The 21,875-nt window shown below is 39.1% G+C and overlaps 1 protein-coding gene across 1 annotated transcript in view; it reads left to right on the forward strand.

Moving 5' to 3' along the window:
* Positions 1 to 21,875, forward strand: part of LOC131986284 (kin of IRRE-like protein 3) — a 249,033-nt gene that overhangs the window by 162,688 nt on the left and 64,470 nt on the right. Inside the window, exon 3 of the mRNA XM_059351163.1 lies at positions 10,598 to 10,747. Within this exon, the coding sequence (XP_059207146.1) occupies positions 10,598 to 10,747 (150 nt within the window). The remainder of the gene's footprint in view (positions 1 to 10,597; positions 10,748 to 21,875) is intronic.

A 21,875-nucleotide genomic window follows, 5' to 3' on the forward strand; every position in this document is an offset into this window, starting at 1 on the left:
CGGTAGACCGGCGTGCGCAATGCTTTATGGGTAGTCGGAGCGCACGGAGGATACACACATGCGTCCTCTGAATTTGGGCAGAAGAAGGACTCTGTCCTCCGGAGCATCCTCGACATTGGGACAGTCCTTCGGCGGATGTCGATGACGTAGTGTCCTTCAAATCCAGCCGATTGAGCATCCTTCCTTGACTTTGGGACACAGACCATATCTGGACTGTGGAGGAGGAGAGGGATCTGATCACTGACTACAGCCTCTCTACACCTCAACCTGACTGAGAGAAGCCGCTGCTACTTCATGTTAGCATTAACTGGAGCATTAACTGGGATGTTAGTTTTAGCTAGCAAAAAACAAAAACAAAATGTATGTTACTGACCTCAGAAAACTGAGCAGCGACTCCTTGGAGTGTCTGTTAGTCCAACCAAACGCTGAACAAGACATTTTACTGAACAAAACGTTCAAATAAACTGTCATTAAGTGAAAATACAGTGAAAGGGTCAAAGTTATGAGACCAAACCGCTAAACCTCCTTTTTTATATCTGTATAACATTATGTATAACTCTATTGACACGTTGCCGTGGATATGCATTGTTCTGCTTCTCTCCTGATGACAGCTCGCCTTGTTAGTTACCTGTCAATTAAAGGTAGCCACGCCCCAAATCATATATGAATACGAAAATAAAAAGCATCTCCAAGACCATGTAATAGTATTTTTATAGCAGGTAAAATTATTTACAATGACAATATTAATAAACAACTCAGCATTATGTTACAGGTTTAGAATAAGAAGTCAAAACCCCTAGTTTATATTTTCACTAAAAGAAAAGCACAACATCATATTTTGGCAATAAAACAAAATGTCAAGAGAACATACGGAAACACAGGAAAGTTGGTCAAACATCCACTCTACTAGAAGGGAGGGATTTACATCATTAGGCACACAGATCACACACACACACAGAGCGATTAGCTGATTGCTAAATGTCGACCAGTCTCGCACATGAAATCTCATACACTTGGATCAAACCAATGACTCCACAATCATTCCACACCTCATTATCATTGTTTACTTGCTGTGATTACAGGTGAACAAAGTGAAAGAGAACACTCCTCTAACTTTAACTGGGTTTTTGAACTCGATTTTTAGCTGCTTTGCACATGTGCATGAGAAATACTTAATATGCAAAGTCATCCTTTATACTACTACTGTGATAATTCCATTATCACTTGATAAAGGTGATATTGTAAATGCCTTAGCAGTTGTCATTTACATACCCAACAGATATAAAAAATGTTTCCTTTTTTTTGGAGAATAGCTTTTGCCTATTGTACTCAAAGTCAAGTGTTAAGTTAATTTATTGACATATTTCATTAATCAACTACAATTTCTGTTAGTTAATTTGCAACAGATTCTCAACAGATAAACAACCTTAACCTTGCACTTGCCATGACAATTGGCTGAGAGATTTCCATACATTCAACTTGGTTATCTCCAAACAAAATACATTCAACTTGGTTATCTCCAAACAAAATACATTCACATGTTCACTTCAAAACATATACATGATCCAACCCAGCTTTTGATCATTTAGTCATATTTTTCTTCACTAAATCACCTTAAATGCAAACTGTGATGAGAAGAAATGATGGATGGGTTACAAATGTGCCTCTACTGCCCCCTACTGCCCAGGACAAGTTCCAACACTGCTACATTTGAAAAAGGCAAACAGCATACTCATACAGTTAATTTTACATCAGAATGAGATTTAAATACAAAGACAAATGTGACTCAAAATCCAAATACACAAAAGAAAGAATCAAAGAAAGAAATATGATGCCGTGCTATCACTGATGAATTTAACAAAAAAAAAAAATGCCATCAATCCGGTTCAAATGTATGGTTAGAAAAAAGGGTACTAATGTATGCATACATTACTGTTGCAGTGCATGCAGTGAGGTAGACAGTGAAGGAAGAGAGGGAGCAGCATTAGCCATTTTAAAGAGAAATATAATGTTATTTTCTGATTGTTTCATGGCTGTTACGTTTCAAATCACAAATAGACACCCACAACTCAGCACAACACTTCAGGAAGGAGCTGCAATATTATATTTAGTGTGAATATGAGCTTCCTGCATGTGTATGTTTCTGTGGGTCAAACAGACACAGCAATCAGCACACAACAGAACACTGTACACACAGGAGACACATGGGGAGCAGGGGATACATTGAACACATACAAACACACAGGGATAGTAATAATAATAATAATAATAATAATAATAATAATACGTTTATTTATATAGCACCTTTGAAAAACTAGTTACAAGGTACTGTACAACAGAAATGAAACATATCAAATACAATTAACTGACAACAACAAAACATAACCACAAAGATAAATGACATTTGGACATTTGGACCATTTTTAAATTGTAAATCACCATTCACAACAAGGAAATCATACAAGGACAATAAAAGGAAATTAAGAGAAGGCCAATCGATAAAAGTGAGTCTTTAGAAGAGATTTAAAATAAGCCACTGAGCTTGCCTGCCTGAGATCGCTGGGCATGGAGTTCCATAGCTGTGGAGCACGGACAGAGAAGGTCCGGTCACCGTTTGTAATGAGACGGGACCTCGGGACCAGAAGCAAAGCTGTGCCACAGGATCTCAGGCAGCGTTCAGGCTCGTAGGGTAAAAGCATGTCAAGGATATAGGCAGGAGCCTGACCATTCAGGGCTTTAAAAACAAGTCATAAAATCTTAAAATCAAGTCTAAACTCCCAGGCAGCCAGTGGAGGGCAGCAAGGGTTGGAGAGATGTGGTCACTTCTCTTTTTTCCTGCTAAAAGCCTGGCAGCAGCATTTTGTATTAGTTGTAGTCTACGTATGTTTCCCTTGCTGATCCCAGAGTACAGGGCATCACAGTAGTCTAGTCTTGAACAGATAAAGCATGGACAGCCTTCTCCAGATCGGTGGAAGAGAGGAAAGAATGAATTCTTGTTAGCTGTCTCAGCTGCCCAAAACAGGATTGCACTACCATGGTTACCTGAGAGTCAAATGACAGCTCTGAGGATTGTTTGTAACAACCTATTGATCGTCAAATACTGCCACTTGGCATGCAGACGCGTGTGTGTCAGTATCAGATGCAGGAGGTGCATGACAATGTGGTTGAATTGATAACCTGAGAACAACCTGCACACCCTGCATGCTGTTATAGACTTGGGGTTACACATTTCTACATTTAATACCTTTAACCTAAGATCTTACATGAACCATTTTTCTTGTGTACAAGTAAACAACTTCAGGTATTTTATCTTGCCTATGTTCACATAGATTTTTTCTCACTTGGGCCTAAACTGTATGGTTTACTGCTTCAGTGAACTTGGTGTTCACTTGGGCCTAAACCAAAGGTTTGCAGTAAACCATCCAGTATAGGACCAAGTTTGGAGCACTGTGAGATTAGTATCTAACCAACTATTATCCAGTCATCATGACTCATATGTAGATTCACCATGAATTTGATTGATTAAGTTTGCACATACCGTAGCTTAATATGAGCCATAAAAATGTCCTAAGATGACATTTTTCATAAATGTTATGGACTGAAGTTGGTTAGGCACTTCCAAAATGCCCTAGCTAGCCATTGACTTTTGGTCTTTAAAATAAATAGCTGTATTTTAGGTGGAATCAATAAGCATTAATGTTATTTACTTTGCGCATTTGGCCTTTCATTCCCCCACCCCCAACCATCCGTTGAGTAGATTAGCAAATGTTCAAAGACATTCCTTGTCTGAGTGTCTTCTGTGTGGATGTTTCTGAAAGGAAAAGTGTCTACCTGTATGTCAGAATGGAGGAAGACAGAAAGACAGTCCTAACATTCCCTGAAAAATGTATTTATCACATGCCCACGCAGAGATTAGAAGACTTTGGATCAGCAGTATAGTGGTGGGAACAGCAGTTCTTTTCAGTGTACTGAATCACTAGAATCAGTTTAATAAAAAGACAAGTACAAAAGATTTGCTCACCGAATCATTCAGTACGTAACCGGAGCTATGACTGTGTATCTGAACTCACTGAGCTGAAACACGGCAGAGCGTTCAGTTCTGCTTGCTAAGTGAACTGAGAATGGCTGTTCGTGAATAAGCCAATTAGCTGAGAATTTAGTTGGATAAAGCAACAGTTTGCAAACTGAAAGTTGCTATAACAATCATATTTTTACAACACCAAATTATGTAATACAATAGTTGGCAGAGCTTCCTACTTCAAGACATAAGAGAGGGAGGGAGGGGGTAAGCTTGAGCAACTGCGACTCTCACAAGGCACCCGTTCACTGGACTAGTACCTTGAGTAAACATAGCACAAGCAGAGAGCACTTTTTACTATTACCTTCAGTACACAACCGAAACACTGAATGGCCATGCCTACAGGGAATGGCAGTTTGTTCAAGTTCACGCAACTCAACAAGCACTTATGTTCTAGAGAGAGAGAGACACTAGACGGGATGGGAGTTCATCTGAAGTTGAGAAAAGGACAAAGCTGTTCAGGGAGTGATTGAGTAGCCTGGGGCGGCTGTGGCCCAGTTGGTAGAGCGTTCGTCCAGTAATCGGAAGGCTGGTGGTTCAATCCCCAACCATGGCAGCTACATGTTGAAGTATCCTTGAGCAAGATCCTGAACCCCAAATTGCTCCCAATTCAACGTTCATCGGTGTGTGAATGAATTTCCAATGGTAGCAGGTGGCACCAGTGTGCCCTGGTAGCCTCGGCCACCAGTATGAATGGGTGAATGAGCGTAGTGTAAAGCGCCTTGGATAAAAGAGCTATATAAGTGCACCCCATTTACCATTGGTTTTGTTCTTTCGAACGTATCATTCACGAACAAGACATCACTACAGCAGTACCTATAGTGCCATGCGCACACTACACTGCGATACTCCCCACATACAGGCAGGTATTAAAGCTCTCAAAACATGTTGTGTGGGGACCAAAGAAGTGCATCAGTGAAGTTCTTCGTGCATGCTTAACTGGAGACCTTTCAGGACCTGCAGCTCTGGATGTGTTTTGCATAGTTTGGACACATCTGAAAAGTACACAAGTCAGACTTGGCTGTTGTTGTTGAAACTGCCCTTTCTAAATTAGCTTGCATCTGCAGAATGTTATGATGAACTTCACTGTGATATGAAAATGCAATAGATCAGGCAGCCCTTCTGTCTCCCCCTTTCACTCTGAATATCTATCTACTATAAATAAAGCTGTAAAATGCCCAAAAAAATATCTTCAAAGAAAAAGAATACAGGTTGTTATTCATGTGCAGCTGTTTGTTAAACAGAGAAAACACTTATTATTGTTAGTGTATGTCTACAGCTGTTAAAGCCCACTGACTGGTTGCTTGTGCTGTAAATTGTGTGAACAAATGTTTTTTGCTCAAACAAAATCACATCCCCTTAGAGGGCTGGTTTCCTAACAACACACAGTCTGTTTCTTAATCGGAAGACTCAGCCTCGACTGTAACACACACATCCCTCACAATGTGCGAGCCGGCGGTCTCTAACCTTTCAGTTAACAGGCCGCATGGTCTCTTTCCACGGAAGCAGCACATCTCCTCAGTTGCACACTCAGAATTTTCCCCCTGCACATACTTTTTCTGACAATGTTTGTCATGATTAGCCCAAGAGCGTGTTTTTCACGTCTCTTGTAGACAGCAGGAACGTGCCTACATCTACTTTCGGCGTCTCCTCTCCTCCCTTGTGCGAGAATGAGACTGCATTTCAAAGCGTAGTGCAGCCTCCAGAAGCTTCTGCTCAGCCCTTCAGTCAGAGCCACCTTTGGGTTGCATCGGGGCATCCCCCCGCATGAAATGCGTTCACCAGGGAGACTGGTTCACGTCCATAGATCTGAAAGACGCGTATTTTCACGTCTCCAACATCCTGAAATGCAGAAAACTTCTGCGTTTCTCTTTCCAGGGGATATATTACCAGTACAACTGCCTGCTATTCTTGTATTCCCTGGCTACACGCATGTTCTCCAGATGTGTGGAGACAGCTCTGGAGCCTTTATGCAATATGGGGATGAGAGTGTTGTTTTATCTGGATGTCCTGCTGTTGCTGGCTCGCTCCAGGAAAGAAATTGCAGTCCAGACAGTCGAGCTGGTGTCACATTTATTGAGCCTGGGCTTTACAATAAACTTGAAAAAGAGTTCTCCTTTCCCCTCTCAGCATGTCATTTATCTGGGACTGGAGCTGAATGCAGCTGACATGAGAGCGGGGCTTTCGCAGCAGAGAATGGAGGCATTAGCAGCTCTGCCTGCTGTGACATGTTGTGATGGTCCTCTCTGTCATGCAGCTGCTGGGCATGTTGTCAGCAGGACCCACAGTGATTCCCCTGGGTCTGCTTCACATGAGATGGCTGCAAAGGTGGTTTGCTCGTCTGGGCATCGTCCCAGTGCCTCAGAAGTCGCATGGTGATGATTCCCCCCTCCGTAGGCTCATATTTAGCCTATTGGAGGAATCCTCACATCCTGTCAACAGGTATGCCCCTGGGAAGAGTTCCGTCACACATCTCAGTGTTCACAGACGCATCTCTCTCAGGGTGGGGAGGGACGTGTTTATCACAGGTTGTTGGGGGACGGTGGCCAGCTCACATGTCTCCCCACATAAATGCACTGTAACTACTTACTTTATGGAAAGTGTTTAAGCATTTTGCTGCCGCAGAGTCAGCATGTGTTGATCTGCACCAACAACAAGGCCACAGCAGCCTACATAAACCGTCAGGGAGGACTGCGCTCAGCGCAGCTCCTCACTCAGATCTCGGACAGGTTCGGAGAGGCACAGGTGGATCTGTTCGCTACACACGAGAACGCGCAGTGTGCTCTCTGGTTTTCCCTTAGCTCACGGGACAATCCTCCACTGGGGGTGGAAGCTTTTGCACGTTGAACATGGCTCAAAATGCTTTTTTACGCATTTCCGCCCATCCCGCTGATCCCTCGGCTTCTGGACCGATCGCAGGATCGACTGTGAGCAATCCTGATAGCTCTGATGCAAACAGGCACGTCATGGTTCCCATGCCTGCAGCAGCTGCTGCCAGACAGCCTGTGAGAAATTCCTTGGGTGGAGATGCTCTCTCTCAGGTGGGGGGAGCAATCAGGAGTTACCCGGTAATTGGCCAGCGTCTTGGCTTGGCCCCGGGAACACTTAGAGAGGCTTGGTCTATGTTAGGATGTGGTGCGCACGATCCAGAGGGCGAGGGCCACCTTTACAAGAGTGTCACACATGGCTAAATGGGCAGCTTTTCAGCCTTGGTGTGTGCCCTCTTCCCCATTTAGCTTATAGCACGGTTAAGAGTTATGCCACTGTTATTTCATCTTGTCATGAGGGGTTTGGTGACAGATTGGCGTTCAGTCACCCTCTGATGAAACGTTTTCTGAGAGGTGTGCGGGGACACAGACCAGTGTCACGCGCATTAGCTCCTTAGTGGGATTTACCTCTGGTGTTATGTGTGCCAGTTAACCCCCCTTTGAGCCTCTGGATCAGGTTCCACTCAAGTTTTCGTTCGTCAAGGAAGGATGCGTCGCCTGTTGGTGGTGTGGTGTTGGTGGGTTTGTCGTCAGTTATGGCCTGGATTCCCTGCCACATGTGTCGGGGGTCAGAGTTCTTTCTGAAGTGCTCTTCAATCCTTAGTTTGTGGCTGTGCTTGGAGCCCTGGATGAACTGTAGGCATGTGTTTCACCTGATCTGAAGGTGGTGTCTTGGAGAACAAGAAAGAAGATAAGGGGTGCTGGCTCCACCTATGGTGCCATAGATCTTGTCTGTAGGTGTCTTAAACGCCAAGCACCTTTGGAGAGATGGTTCTTATAAGAGAACCAAAACGGAGGGGAGATCTCTGGCTGTTTCTTGTCAGAGAGCCAAAATGGAGGTGGATAAAATGCTGCTGGCTACAGAGCTACAGATAACAGCAAAGGATGTTAAAACATAGGCACTGGTTTTGAATGTTACTCTCACATATTTGCAACTAGTAACTAGTGCAAAGTACTGATGGTTACAGTCGGATGACATTGTTCCATATATATGTAGTGTTTTACCAATTTGTGTGGTATTGGTTAAAGTTTAAACCCTCATTAAAAAGTCTTGTAGAGCAGAGTCCTTTTCAGATGTCAAGAAATAAGTCTGATGATTGCAAATAGTTTTTTGTGTATCCAAATTTATTTGATTATGGTTACATTGAGTTCCTATTTTTTTGTGACACACATAACCCCTTAATTTTATGGAAAATATTTTGATATCAGAAAGTAGTGGTTTCTGTTTTTTTTTTTTTTTTTTTTATGGAAAGTTTACTTTAACCATTACATTTCAGTCTTCACTAAAATAAAATAAAATTTAATAACAAGTTTATTTCACTGGTCATATTTTAAAATTTAGTTGGAATAACTTCACAAAACTAAGTAAATACAAAAATAAGTAAATTTTGAATGTTACTCTCACATATTTGCAACTAGTAACTAGTGCAAAGTACTGATGGTTACAGTCGGATGACATTGTTCCATATATATGTAGTGTTTTTACCAATTTGTGTGGTATTGGTTAAAGTTTAAACCCTCATTAAAAAGTCTTGTAGAGCAGAGTCCTTTTCAGATGTCAAGAAATAAGTCTGATGATTGCAAATAGTTTTTTGTGTATCCAAATTTATTTGATTATGGTTACATTGAGTTCCTATTTTTTTGTGACACACATAACCCCTTAATTTTATGGAAAATATTTTGATATCAGAAAGTAGTGGTTTCTGTTTTTTTTTTTTTTTTTTTATGGAAAGTTTACTTTAACCATTACATTTCAGTCTTCACTAAAATAAAATAAAATTTAATAACAAGTTTATTTCACTGGTCATATTTTAAAATTTAGTTGGAATAACTTCACAAAACTAAGTAAATACAAAAATAAGTAAATTTTGAATGTTACTCTCACATATTTGCAACTAGTAACTAGTGCAAAGTACTGATGGTTACAGTCGGATGACATTGTTCCATATATATGTAGTGTTTTTACCAATTTGTGTGGTATTGGTTAAAGTTTAAACCCTCATTAAAAAGTCTTGTAGAGCAGAGTCCTTTTCAGATGTCAAGAAATAAGTCTGATGATTGCAAATAGTTTTTTGTGTATCCAAATTTATTTGATTATGGTTACATTGAGTTCCTATTTTTTTGTGACACACATAACCCCTTAATTTTATGGAAAATATTTTGATATCAGAAAGTAGTGGTTTCTGTTTTTTTTTTTTTTTTTTTATGGAAAGTTTACTTTAACCATTACATTTCAGTCTTCACTAAAATAAAATAAAATTTAATAACAAGTTTATTTCACTGGTCATATTTTAAAATTTAGTTGGAATAACTTCACAAAACTAAGTAAATACAACAAAGTCCTCAGTAAACTGAACAAGTAGATTTTAAGTAAACAAAACTTAAGACTAATAATTTAACAAAGTCTAGGGCTGAGCCAAGTATAGCTTTAGCCTTAGACACAGACAAGGCCTTTGATAGACTGGAATGGCTGTATTTGTTTAAGGTCTTGGCCAAGTTTGGGATTGGCCAGCTGTTTATTAATTGGGTAAGAACGCTTTATCATGAACCATGGGCCAAAATAGCCACTCCTGGACAGATCTCAAACGCATTTCCTTTGAGTAGATCAAGTCTACAGGGCTGTCCCTTATCTCCAGGACTTTTTGTGGCCTGGCCATTGAGCCCCTAGCCGTAGCAATTAAACAAGATCCTAATATTAAATATTAAATATTCCAACTAGATCAGACAAGTCATGAAATTAACCTGCTGGCTGATGGCGGTCATTTTGTACTTAACAGACCCTGGTAACTCCCTTGCCAAATTAGAGACTCTACTGAAGGCATATGGTGCTATTCCTGGATATAAGGTTTGGAAAAAAGCAAAATTATTCCACTAACAAATTCATTTAAGTGGCTCCCAAATAGTATTAAATACCTTGGAATAGTGGTTAGCACTCTCACCTCACAGCAAGAGGGCCGCCGGTTCGCCTCCTGCCTGCGGCTCTTCTGTGTGGAGTTTGCATGTTCTCGCAGTGTCAGCGTGGGTTCTCACCGGGTACTCCTTCTCTCACAGTTCAAAAACACACGGTGACTCTAAATTGCCCATAGCTTTGAATGAGAGTGTGATTGTCTGCCCTACCATAGTTTGTCCAGGGTGTACCCCGCCTCTCACCCAATGTCAGCTGGGATAGGCTCCAGCCCCCCACAACCCGAGGGTGGATAAGCAGTTAACGATAATGAATGAATGAATGTTTGTAAATTTTGGCTTTATTTGTTTATCCTTGGTTTGTGTTTCTTGTAGCTGTTTTGCATTTGCTAATGCCTATCTTGATCAGGTCTCCCTTGAAAAAGAGGTTCTTAATCTCAATGGGATTTTCCTGGTTAAATAATGGTTATAATAATAATATTATTTTTATTTTTATTATTAATAATAATAATAATAATAATATCAGTGTGAAGCTTGGTATACTTGTGATACTTATGGATTTATTTGTAAAAACCCTGTGCATGTAGAAATGTGACGGATGTTTCATTGTGTTTCCTTTGTATTGCAGGTTACCCACGATATGACATTGTTGGCGACCACAGTAAAGGAGAATACCACCTCTTGATCCAGAGAACAGAGATTCAAGATGATGCTTTCTTTGAGTGTCAGGCCATCCAGGCAGCGATCAGATCCCAACCAGCACGTCTCACTGTGCTGGGTATGTCCAAACTCTTCATTTTGTGTATTGCTTGTATCAAATCGTTATTTGGGAGACATTTTAATTATTGTAGGAGAGCTGAGAGATAAAAAATAAACGTGAAATAAAGTAGATCATGCAGATAAATCATATCAGGGAGATGTGTTCGGGTCAGAGGCTTATCATATGATGTCAAAGCCCTTCTTGATTGGTTTTCCATCAGCTTGTCATTTGGCCCTAAATTAGAGGGCCAAATAAATTAAAGTTATTTTAGTAAAAAAAAAAGTATATGCCATTTACAATTGCAACCTGCAGGCAAGAAAGGACTATGCTGATTTCCAATATCGATTCAACACTGCCTTATTTAAAGCATGATATATCCCAAAGGTATCCCTTCATTACCCAAGCAGCCTAGCTCAAAACTCCCTCATTTACTGCAGTTTTACCCACTAATCTAACGTAATCTACCTAATGGGAGAGTAGTGGAGGATGGGGAGGAGTTAAGCTGTTTGGCAATTTGGAATCCATGATCATTAAAATGATTAATTATGGATAAGACGGTGCAACTTTTTTGGATTTTTTCACCTGACTAGGGGATGGAGGAGACAAATAATTCAGACATTAGCCTGACATTTCATTGCAATCAAATTGGCCTGCAATTATGCAATTATGCACCCTGGAAACCAAGAAACCCTCAAAACTTGATGTCAGCCATATTTGCATTCACAAATACTGGTTAGATCCTTTCTCAGTAGTCCCTGTAGCACTGTGTTTGGAACAGTGTCAATAATTTGACAAACAGAGACATTATCACTTGACAGTACTTAAACTACAACAAACTAAAAAAAGAAAACAAGCATAGAGTGTCTGTCTGATGCAAAAAGAGCTTTCACAATTTTGAGTGTTTGGTTTAAAGTACGACCTTTATTATTATTTATACACGTGCTTCTCTACTGTAAGATGTCAAAATGTCCATGGGATTTTTTGAAAATACTGTCACGGTCACTGCAGTGGCTCAATGTAAAGTAGGAGCAAAATCCATCCGAGATTTTTTTTTAAATAGCTCTAATATACTGTTACAGTTTTTCACAACCGCTATGACCCGTTTGTCAGAACCTTAAAAACTTTTTCAAAACTGTTAACACACATCACACCTGATACACACAATCCCCCAAACAGTTAATTTCATGGTCAAAATCACCCAGTGTAACTAAACAGAGACACACACTTCCAAAATACAATAATACACTAACACAGTTCACCAAATCTACCAAAACACTGACACACGTTGTCTTCCAACAGAAACATTTAGTCAGTCACAGCACCGTGTCATAAAAAACACTGACAACTGATGGAAGAACACAAACCGAATCACTTTGCATGTTTCTTATCTACTTTTTTTCCTTTTTCTTTTACAATCAACAGATTATTGTATTGATCATACATGTAAATTAACCCTCTGGAGTCTCCAAATCTTCATCATCCAGACTAGAAAACAAAGCAGCGTGGAGCCCTACTGTAAATTTACCTCTAAAGTTCTGGCTGTAAACTCCATGAGGCCAGTTTCAGTTTGATGATGATATACCAAGTAAATCTGGAGACAAGCTCAAATATATTTAGTATAAAATGATAGAACTGGATGGAACCCTCTTACGTATATGTTGTATTTGCGACCTTTGTTCACATTTGCAACATTTACTGTAAAATTCTTTATTGAGCATGATAGTGTTTTGAAAGTAAAAAAAGATTCAAAATCACATTTTATGTTGGACTGAATGACTAAAAAAGACACAAAATGACTTACAAAGACATGAAAAGACATGAAAATGATTCAAAAATGGACAAAATAGCCTCCATAGAGACAATGTTTGTGATGATGTTCTTCATTTTTCATTTGTTGACCATGAATTTTGGTCCTCTTTTGTACAACACTCAGTACAGAAAGTGAACGAGCCGTGTCAGAGCAGCTTTGCAGAATGTTTACGTATGAAAGAAGAAGATAGTGAATGACAGGATTTGCAGTAAACACTTTACTGTATTGCAAATTAAAATGACTTACAGTAGAGTAAAGAGGTAAAAAAAAAAATCAGCTGTCATTCATTACTGTATTGCCAAATAGACAAAAAGAAAAAGGAGCAGAAGCTGTGATCAATGTAATCTTCAATTCATTAGTTTTGAACATGAGGTTTTCTGTTTTGACAAACTGTGTGAAAACAATTGAAAATTCACCAGTTAACATCTACTGTTTTGGTCTTGGTTGAGCTTGTGTGTAAAAGGAGTTAAAACTAATTTTAAATGTGTAAAATGTGTGTATTTTGTGTCAAACGAGAAGAACTGTGTTAATTGTATCGCCCACACAGGCTGATGTTGTGGTAACTGTGTGAAGAGTTTTGAAAAAGCATTAAAAGTATTGAACAACGGGTCATAGCGGTTGTGAAAAACTGTAACTCTGTTGCTGGAAACAGAGGAGAACAGTATGGACTGGTTTACTGATTACAATAAACACAGTCATACCTACAAGGACTCTACGCTGTTTCCACAACAACGAACCTTGGATTACTAGTGATTTAAAGGCAATCCTCAATGAGAAGAAGGCAGCTTTTAGAGATGGTGATTAAGCACAGCTCAAACAAGTACAACATAAGTTGAAGAAGAGATTAAAGATGGCAAAGGTGGAATACAAGAAGAAACTGGAGAGAAATCTACAGAACAGCAACATCCATGAAATGTGGAGAGAATTCAACACCATCTCTGGTTACAACAACAAGAAAAGAGAGCCAGTGGTGGGTGATGTAGAAAGAGCTGATGAACTCAACCAGTTCTTCAACATGTGAATTTCTCCAAAGCAGCGTCCACCCCCCCTCTTACACTTGAGCCTCCACCCTTGTCTGTCACAGAGATGAGGGTGAGGTTGGAACTGGGAAGACTTTGCTCTAGGAAGGCTGCTGGCCCAGATGGTGTGTGTCCAAGACTACAGACCAGTAGCCCTCACTTCTCACATCATGAAGACCTTGGAGCGGCTGATTCTACGCCTACTGAGAGCTGAAGTCAAAGACAAACTCGACCCCCTGCAGTTTGCATACAAACAACACATCGGAGTGAACGATGCTGTTCTCTGCATGCTTCACCGTGCCCTTGCTCTTGCTCTGGAGGAAACTGGTGCTTATATGAGAATTATGTTCTTTGATTTTCAAAGCGCATTCAACACCATCCAATCCAACATACTCAAAAACAAGCTGACAGAGATGGGAGTGGATCTTTCCTTCATCTCATGTATCACAGATTACCTGACAGGAAGACCACAGTTTGTCAACTGGCATCATGGAGTTTACAGCCAGAACTTTAGAGGTAAATTTACAGTAGGGCTCCACGCTGCTTTGTTTTCTAGTCTGGATGATGAAGAAGTCATGCTTTGGAGCTTTTGGAGACTCCAGAGGGTTAATTTACATGTATGATCAATACAATAATCTGTTGATTGTAAAAGAAAAAGGAAAAAAAGTAGATAAGAAACATGCAAAGTGATTCGGTTTGTGTTCTTCCATCAGTTGTCAGTGTTTTTTATGACACGGTGCTGTGACTGACTAAATGTTTCTGTTGGAAGACAACGTGTGTCAGTGTTTTGGTAGATTTGGTGAATTGTGTTAGTGTATTATTGTATTTTGGAAGTGTGTGTCTGTGTTTAGTTACACTGGGTGATTTTGACCATGAAATTAACTGTTTGGGGGATTGAGTGTATCAGGTGTGATGTGCGTTAACAGTTTTGAAAAAGTTTTTAAGGTTCTGACAAACGGGTCATAGCGGTTGTGAAAAACTGTAAAGGACTAAAAAAGACACAAAATGACCAAAAAAAGACACAAAATGACTAAAAAGACACAAAATGACTTACAAAGACATGAAAAGGATTCAAAAATAGACAAAATAGCGCAAGACTCCAGATAATGTTTGTGATGATGTTCTTCATTTTTCATTTGTTGGCCATGAATTTTGTCCCTTTTTTGTACAACACTCAGTACAAAAAGTGAACGACCTGTGTCAGAGCAGCTTTGCAGAATGTTTATAAAGAAGAATACAGTAAATGACAGGATTTACAGTAAACAAAAAAAATCTGCTATCATTCATTACTGTATTGTCAAATACACAAAAAGAAAAAGGAGCAGAAGCTGTGATCAATGTAATCTTCTATCCATTAGTTTTGAACATGAGGTTTCCTGTTTTGACAAACTGTGTGAAAGCAATTGAAAATTCACCAGTTAACATCTACTGTTTTGGTCTTGATTGAGCTTGTGTGTAAAAGGAGTTAAAACTAATTTTAAACGTGTAAAATGTGTGTATTTTGTGTCAAAAGAAGAAGAATTGTGTTAATTGTATCGCCCACACAGGCTGATGTTGTGGTAACTGTGTGAGTAAGAGTTTTGAAAAAGCGGTAAAAGTATTGAACAACGAGTCATAGCGGTTGTGAAAAACTGTAAATGTGTGATCAATACAATAATCTGTTGATTGTAAAAGAAAAAGGAAAAAAAGTAGATAAGAAACATGCAAAGTGATTCGGTTTGTGTTCTTCCATCAGTTGTCAGTGTTTTTTATGACACGGTGCTGTGACTGACTAAATGTTTCTGTTGGAAGACAACTTGTGTCAGTGTTTTGGTAGATTTGGTCAACTGTGTTAGTGTATTATTGTATTTTGTGATGTGCGTTAACAGTTTTGAAAAAGTTTTTAAGGTTCTGACAAACGGGTCATAGCTGTTGTGAAAAACTGTAATGATCAGCACAGGGGCTCCACAAGGCACTGTTCTGGCTCCATTCCTGTTCACACTGTACACAGCGGACTTCAAATACAACTCTGAGTCCTGCCACATCCAGAAGTACTCCGACGACACTGCTATTGTGGCGTGTATCAGGAATGGACAGGAATCTGAATATAGGGATCTGATAAAAGCCTTCAGTGACTAGAGTCATAAGAACTGAACACCTCAAAGACTAAGGAAATGATCATAGATTTCCGCAGGTTAGGCACAGAAAAAACAGAAGTGGACGGCTCCTCTCTCTCTGTTGCAGGGCAGAGAGATACAAAAGATCCTTCGCTCCTACAGCCATCAGGCTGTCTAACTCATCAATAATCTACAGAAGAGCCAGCAGATTAACTGAATTTCCCCTTGGGGATAAATAAAGTCATTTTTATTTGATTTGATTAATTTGATTTGATTGAAACATTCCCGTGTAAAGTCACGTTGTGTTATGATTGTGAAGCACCAACCTATGTCAGTGTTTTCAAAATCACATACCCTATGGTTTAGAATAATGAGAAGTAAAAAAGACCTGATGGATGGACTGTGGTTTATGCTCAAATCACAGCTATAGTGAAAAGTATACATTTAATATAAAAAGAGCTGCAAAAACCACAACACAACAGAAGTGTTTCCAGAGCACACTTAAAAGTGATGCACACGTCTGGACATGCATGTGATATTATCTAGTTATTTCAAGATCATGATACTTTACCTTACAACGTTATAAAGTGAAATTATCGCGTTATTTCATAATAATTATATTTTCATGGTATAACGTGATATGAAACGAAATGAGAGCCAACAATAGGCTATGGCTCGTTTGGTCACATGGTTTGAGACATGGTGAGATTCTACAGTTATTGAGCACAGTGGATGATATATTTTTTATAAGTATGCAAACTCTGAGAAGGTTTTTGAAACTTGTGTAGTGGGCTGTGCCTTGAATGCACAGCGACCGTCTACAAAGTGAAAAACCGAAGATATATGCTACAAAAATAATAAATTATGTTCCCATGGAGAGGTGTTGGGTAAAAAAAAGCCACCCACCCAATACTCCATTCCAGCTGGTAATACTACAACTATTGTTTAGGAAAATATGCTTTTATGTAACTTATGTGAATATTTTAGACAGAAAATATTCAATAACAAATCCTGACAGCTTATCAAATCATTTGCTGCACATTTGAAAGTAGTTTTTTACAAACATGAATCCATTTTTCATACTGTGTATGAAAAAAGTTAGTTTGCTTCCTTGAATAGCGTGTTAGTCAAAGAACACACTGCTTATTTCAAGATGGAAGTGAAAGAAGATAGAGTAGGGTGCTTCACCATTGTCTCCAGCCATTTAAAATGTCCTTGAGAAGTGCATGTTGAGTACTGGAGGGAGAGCTGTGTTGAACTAGAGTTTTCTATCTTGTCAGCACTCAGGATTTGCCATCTGCATGTTGACTTTAATTAAGGCTTGCCCCAGATCTGCTACCTAATGAGCTGAGAGCTCAATCATTAAATCACTCAAGTTTGAATAAAATCCAGGCTGATTCCATTCATACAAGAATGTAATCAGGGTCTTTGAGCAGCCTTCAGCGCTTCTTGTTTCTCAAAGATGAGGTTGTATTTGGCTGTAGCCTCTGTGTTGGGAATTAAAGGATGCCTCTTTTATGAATGAATAATACCTTGCACAGGGCGTCAAATATGTAAATAAAAGGGCATTATCATAAATGCTATCTCGCCCATAAATATATCAAATATGTAAGGATGAACCTGAGCAACACTTGTGTAGATCTCATGGTTCAAATGTGTGGTTAGATGGCTATCGGACTTATTAATAATTATCATAAATAGTTAATAATTATCATAAATTATATGACTTGATTTACTTTAAGTCATAACTCGTTGGGGCACTATCTATAAAACAGAAAAATATAGCCGATTCACCTAAATCAGTCAGTGTACAACATTAAATAGACAGCATTTGTATATTCCAAAAAGACATTTAAATAAACAAGGAAAAGCAAATAAAAGCACACATCTATGGAGTATAGAGTTCTACCAAGTCTCTACCAAGGCTCATCACACAAAGAGTTATGAAACTCAAGCTGTGAAGCCATGGCCTGGGCCTGGTGTAGCTGTGTTAGCTTCTACAAAACTCTGTCTTTGTTACAGCCAATTTAAAGTATGTTATGTGTAAAATATGTTATGTGTCTGAGCAAATCCAAGATTAGTAAAGTTAATTTGTATATGACACTCACTGTCTGTATGAAACAAGATTAACATACAACTACGAATGATGTAGCTACACAAATATCGCAACAAATGTACTTAAAAACATACGTATACCAAATCATTAATCACAGGTCAAATTCTTTGCACTTAAAGTCTTTGCTGATTCCTTATCTAAGCCCAGTTACATTACTCACAGTCCAGTTGGAAAAGGGGGAGAAATCCTTTTTTTATGGAGGGTGTGGAAGGAAGTTTGATTACAGGTTGAGGTTTCAATAATTTTCTCTCTTGCAAATCAAGTTTCTGGCTCATCCTTGTTGTTGCTCGTATTCTCTGGCGGTTGCAACGAACTTTGCATTCATTAATGGAACCTTGATGTGCAGGGTAGATCAGGATTGCAGTTGTTTCAGAAATCCTTGTGGAAAGAAGATCTTCAAAAGGCCTCACCCTGAGATAGGATCTCTGCAGGGGGTGAGGGGGGAAGAGGGGGAGGGGTCCTGGTCCCTGGGGGGACCAAGAGCTTGTGTCCCTCTAGCCAGTCAGTGGAGAAAGAGGAAAAACATAAGAAGTGCTGGCTCCTTATAGAAGACCACCTACGGTGTCATCAGTCTCCTGACCAATGAACTCATCTGTAGGTGTCATAAACGCCAAGCATCATGGGAGAAGATTTTCCTTATCAAAGAACCAAAATGGGGTAAGATCTCTCGCTGTTTCTTGCCAGAAAGCCAAAATTGAGGTGGATTGAAATGCTGTTAGGGATGACGCCGATCGATCGGCAACTGATCGGATTGGCCCGATATGAAAAAAAAAAAGATCGATCGAAAAATTAAAGGTTAAAATCACTGAGCCGATCGCATTATACGCATTATACACATTATCGCTTTACGAGTCTTTGTTATGGTGTGATATACATTACGGATCCAAAGGTGGCGGTAGTGCACCGAAACGCTGCCGCTTTAAAACGAAGAAGAAGTGTTGTGTTGTGGTCAAGCAGCCTGCATGCACCTACACACACCCACAACATGTCTGCCATATGGAACTTTTTCAAAGTGAGTGAGTCCGATGACACACACGCTAGCTGCAATTTATGCAAGCGTTTAGACATTTAGAGAAATGTAAGTGTGAGAGTGAGCAATAATAATGATATGTTACACTGTACTGTAGTTCAATGGTTAATAATGCCACCAATGTTCAGACTGGCATTTTGAGTTTGTTTAGCCTGTTAAATAGGCTCAATTTTTATTTGAATTGTATTTGATACGACATATGCAACAATACAGCCATTTAAAATGGATAGTATCAAAAAATTAGTGAACTTTCAACACAAAGCTCTTGCCTGTTCTTGACTGCCCTATAGAGGCCATGTTGGCATATTGTTTTCCACAGTGCCACTGCTGCTATGAAGGAATATTAAAGTTACTGCTATGCAATAAATAAAGGTCAATCTAGATAATCTAGTAGTATCTAGTAAATATATGATTACAAGGTTAACATAAATGAAAGACTATAGGCCTGTGCATGAGTGGATGAATTGATGGGGGGAAAACAAGAATAAAATATAAATATTAATGTCGTCCCACGTGATCGATCGGTTCTGATTGGTAATCGGATCGGTGAGGCTTTAGGTGATCGGTATTAGTCCCAGAAAACCTGATCGGACCATCTCTAGTTGCAATTAATCCATATCAGTTCAAATTCATATATGAACCCAAGATTCACCTGTGGCAAGATCACAACATCTGAGTAAACACTCAGGTGTTCAGTATTGACAGATTTTGTGGAGAGCACATTCAATTCACTTTCAAGCTACTCAATTCAAAGTATCATTAGCAATTGCAGCTCATGCATAAGTGCAGTACAGTATATTTTTAGGACAAAGTGAACATTTTGAGTCCACCCAATGATTTGCAGAGAACATGATGTGTTGGCACTGACTCTCTGCTGTTAAGAAAAGCCCACAGTGTATTCATGCCATCATCTGTTACATCTGAACAGGGCACAGTTATGACATTTCACTCTTTAAACATTATTAGCTAAATTGCTACACTTAGAACCAGCTTTAGGCCTCATGCACACTTGGTTTCATTATGGAAACCATCATATCAATGCCTCAAAGAAAATACATTATACAAAACATAGCAATACATTATACAATTCATTTTAAAACATATATATATATATATATATATATATATATATATATATATATATATGTATATATATATATATATATATCCTTAGGTACACATAGTAGACTGTGACCTCACAGTCAAAGGCAAGCTGATGCTATAGGTCCTCTTCCTGTTCTATTTGTTATTTTTGCCAAGGAGGATGTGGGCCTGACTTATCGAAATATTAGTCTTGTTTTAGTTTTAGTTTTTGACTGACAATTTTCTTTCATCAGTCCCCCAAGCAATTTATGATACCAACATGTTTGGATGACAGAGAATAATTTGCTTTGTAAATATAATTTACAAACAGGTTTTAGGTATAACTGACCCTTGGCTGAAATACCAGTAATTTTGATATTCCTTACACAGAAGTTAGAGGGAGAACTACAAACTTGTGGAGCTTTTTGTATGTGGAGTATATGTGTAAAGTATATATAGTATGTGTAGTATGTGCACACAGTGGCCCTCATGTATCAAACGAGCGTACGACAGAAAGTGAGTGTAAAGTGAGCGCACGGTCATTTCTACCCAAGGCTCAGCATTTATCAATGTGGACGTGAGCGGAGGGTACGATCAGATCTCAGTCTGCTCTCAGCTCGTGTACACAAATTTGAGTCAGCGTGAAGTCCACACGTCTGAGACGGAAAATTGATCTTAGACTGTTGTATTGATGCCTGGAGCTGATAAAACTCTAAAAGGATATATTATTCATCACTAAAAACCTGATTAAAAATAAATACACCCTGCGACCGTTAAATTCTTTAACCAGAATACTAGCCGAGGCTATTAAATGTTTTTGTTTTGTGCTATTTATCGCTATCCTGCTGGACACCAGAGCGTCAGCGTCTCCTCCACCAGCGGTTCTGACCCAATAGAAACATTTCAATCAGCGCTGCCACACACTCCTCTGACTGGGACAGAATTATTACTAAATGTAAAGAGGTGAATAATATCTCTCCATCATCATAATAACAATATTTGGATATTATATAGATTATTAGGCTTTATATATCACAATGTATGAATTAAATATTCCAACCTCACCAGGAGTTTAATGGTCCACTGCTACTCTGCTGACAGCACCACTGATTTCCTTCCTTTTCACTTTTTATGATGCCAAACAAAACCAGTTTGTTGTGTTGCAGCTGTTGGACGTCAGCGTTTCACTTTCTGACTCTGAGAAATTCCTCTTCTTTTGGGATTAAAACTTACTTTAAAACATTGTTTACCTCCTGGCTGCAACCAAAAAGCTGTGACAACTTTAAGTCTGTGCTCCAAATGTAAAATATTCACCAAACTTGTTTGAGTTTATAACTATAAGTACTTCTATAGCTGTGTTTTTCTGTAATATGTCGATTTCCTCCTGTTGTTATTTGTAACGGAGCACTTTGCTAATACAGTTGACTTTAACGGGGGGATCCTCTTTTTGGCTGTATTGCACCCTTCGGTGTCGTAAACTCGGGAGGCGAGCCATCTGAATCGGGTATATTTAAGGGTGTGATATTTAAATGACGCTTGTTTCGAGCCGCCACATTTATCAACAGCTGATCATTCTCACGCTGTGATTGGCGAGATATGATCGTTTGATAAATCACATGTGAACCCTGACGTAAGACAAAATATACGCTCAGATCTGCGCTCATTTCTGTGCTCTTTTGATAAATGCAGGCCAGTATGTATAGTTATATATTTTTGTAAATGATATGAAACATCTGCAATTTTCCCCAAAATGCTGGCAAATTCCAGCTTACTAACTATACAGATATTATCTGGTAGGGTTATTGGGCATTTTCTGGTATTTTACTGTAAAAAATTACAGCAAAGGCCAACAGTGTACTCTTATTAATAATAAGAGTACACTCATAGTTTGTTTTTTTTAAATCATCAGAAAAAAAAGTCTGATGAACGCGTTGATGTAGTTTCCCAGTAAACATTAGTCTCTACAGGACAGTTGGTTGGATTTACTGTCAC

This window comes from Centropristis striata, chromosome 15 (genome assembly GCF_030273125.1).
Source record: "Centropristis striata isolate RG_2023a ecotype Rhode Island chromosome 15, C.striata_1.0, whole genome shotgun sequence".
NCBI classification, from domain to species: domain Eukaryota; kingdom Metazoa; phylum Chordata; class Actinopteri; order Perciformes; family Serranidae; genus Centropristis; species Centropristis striata.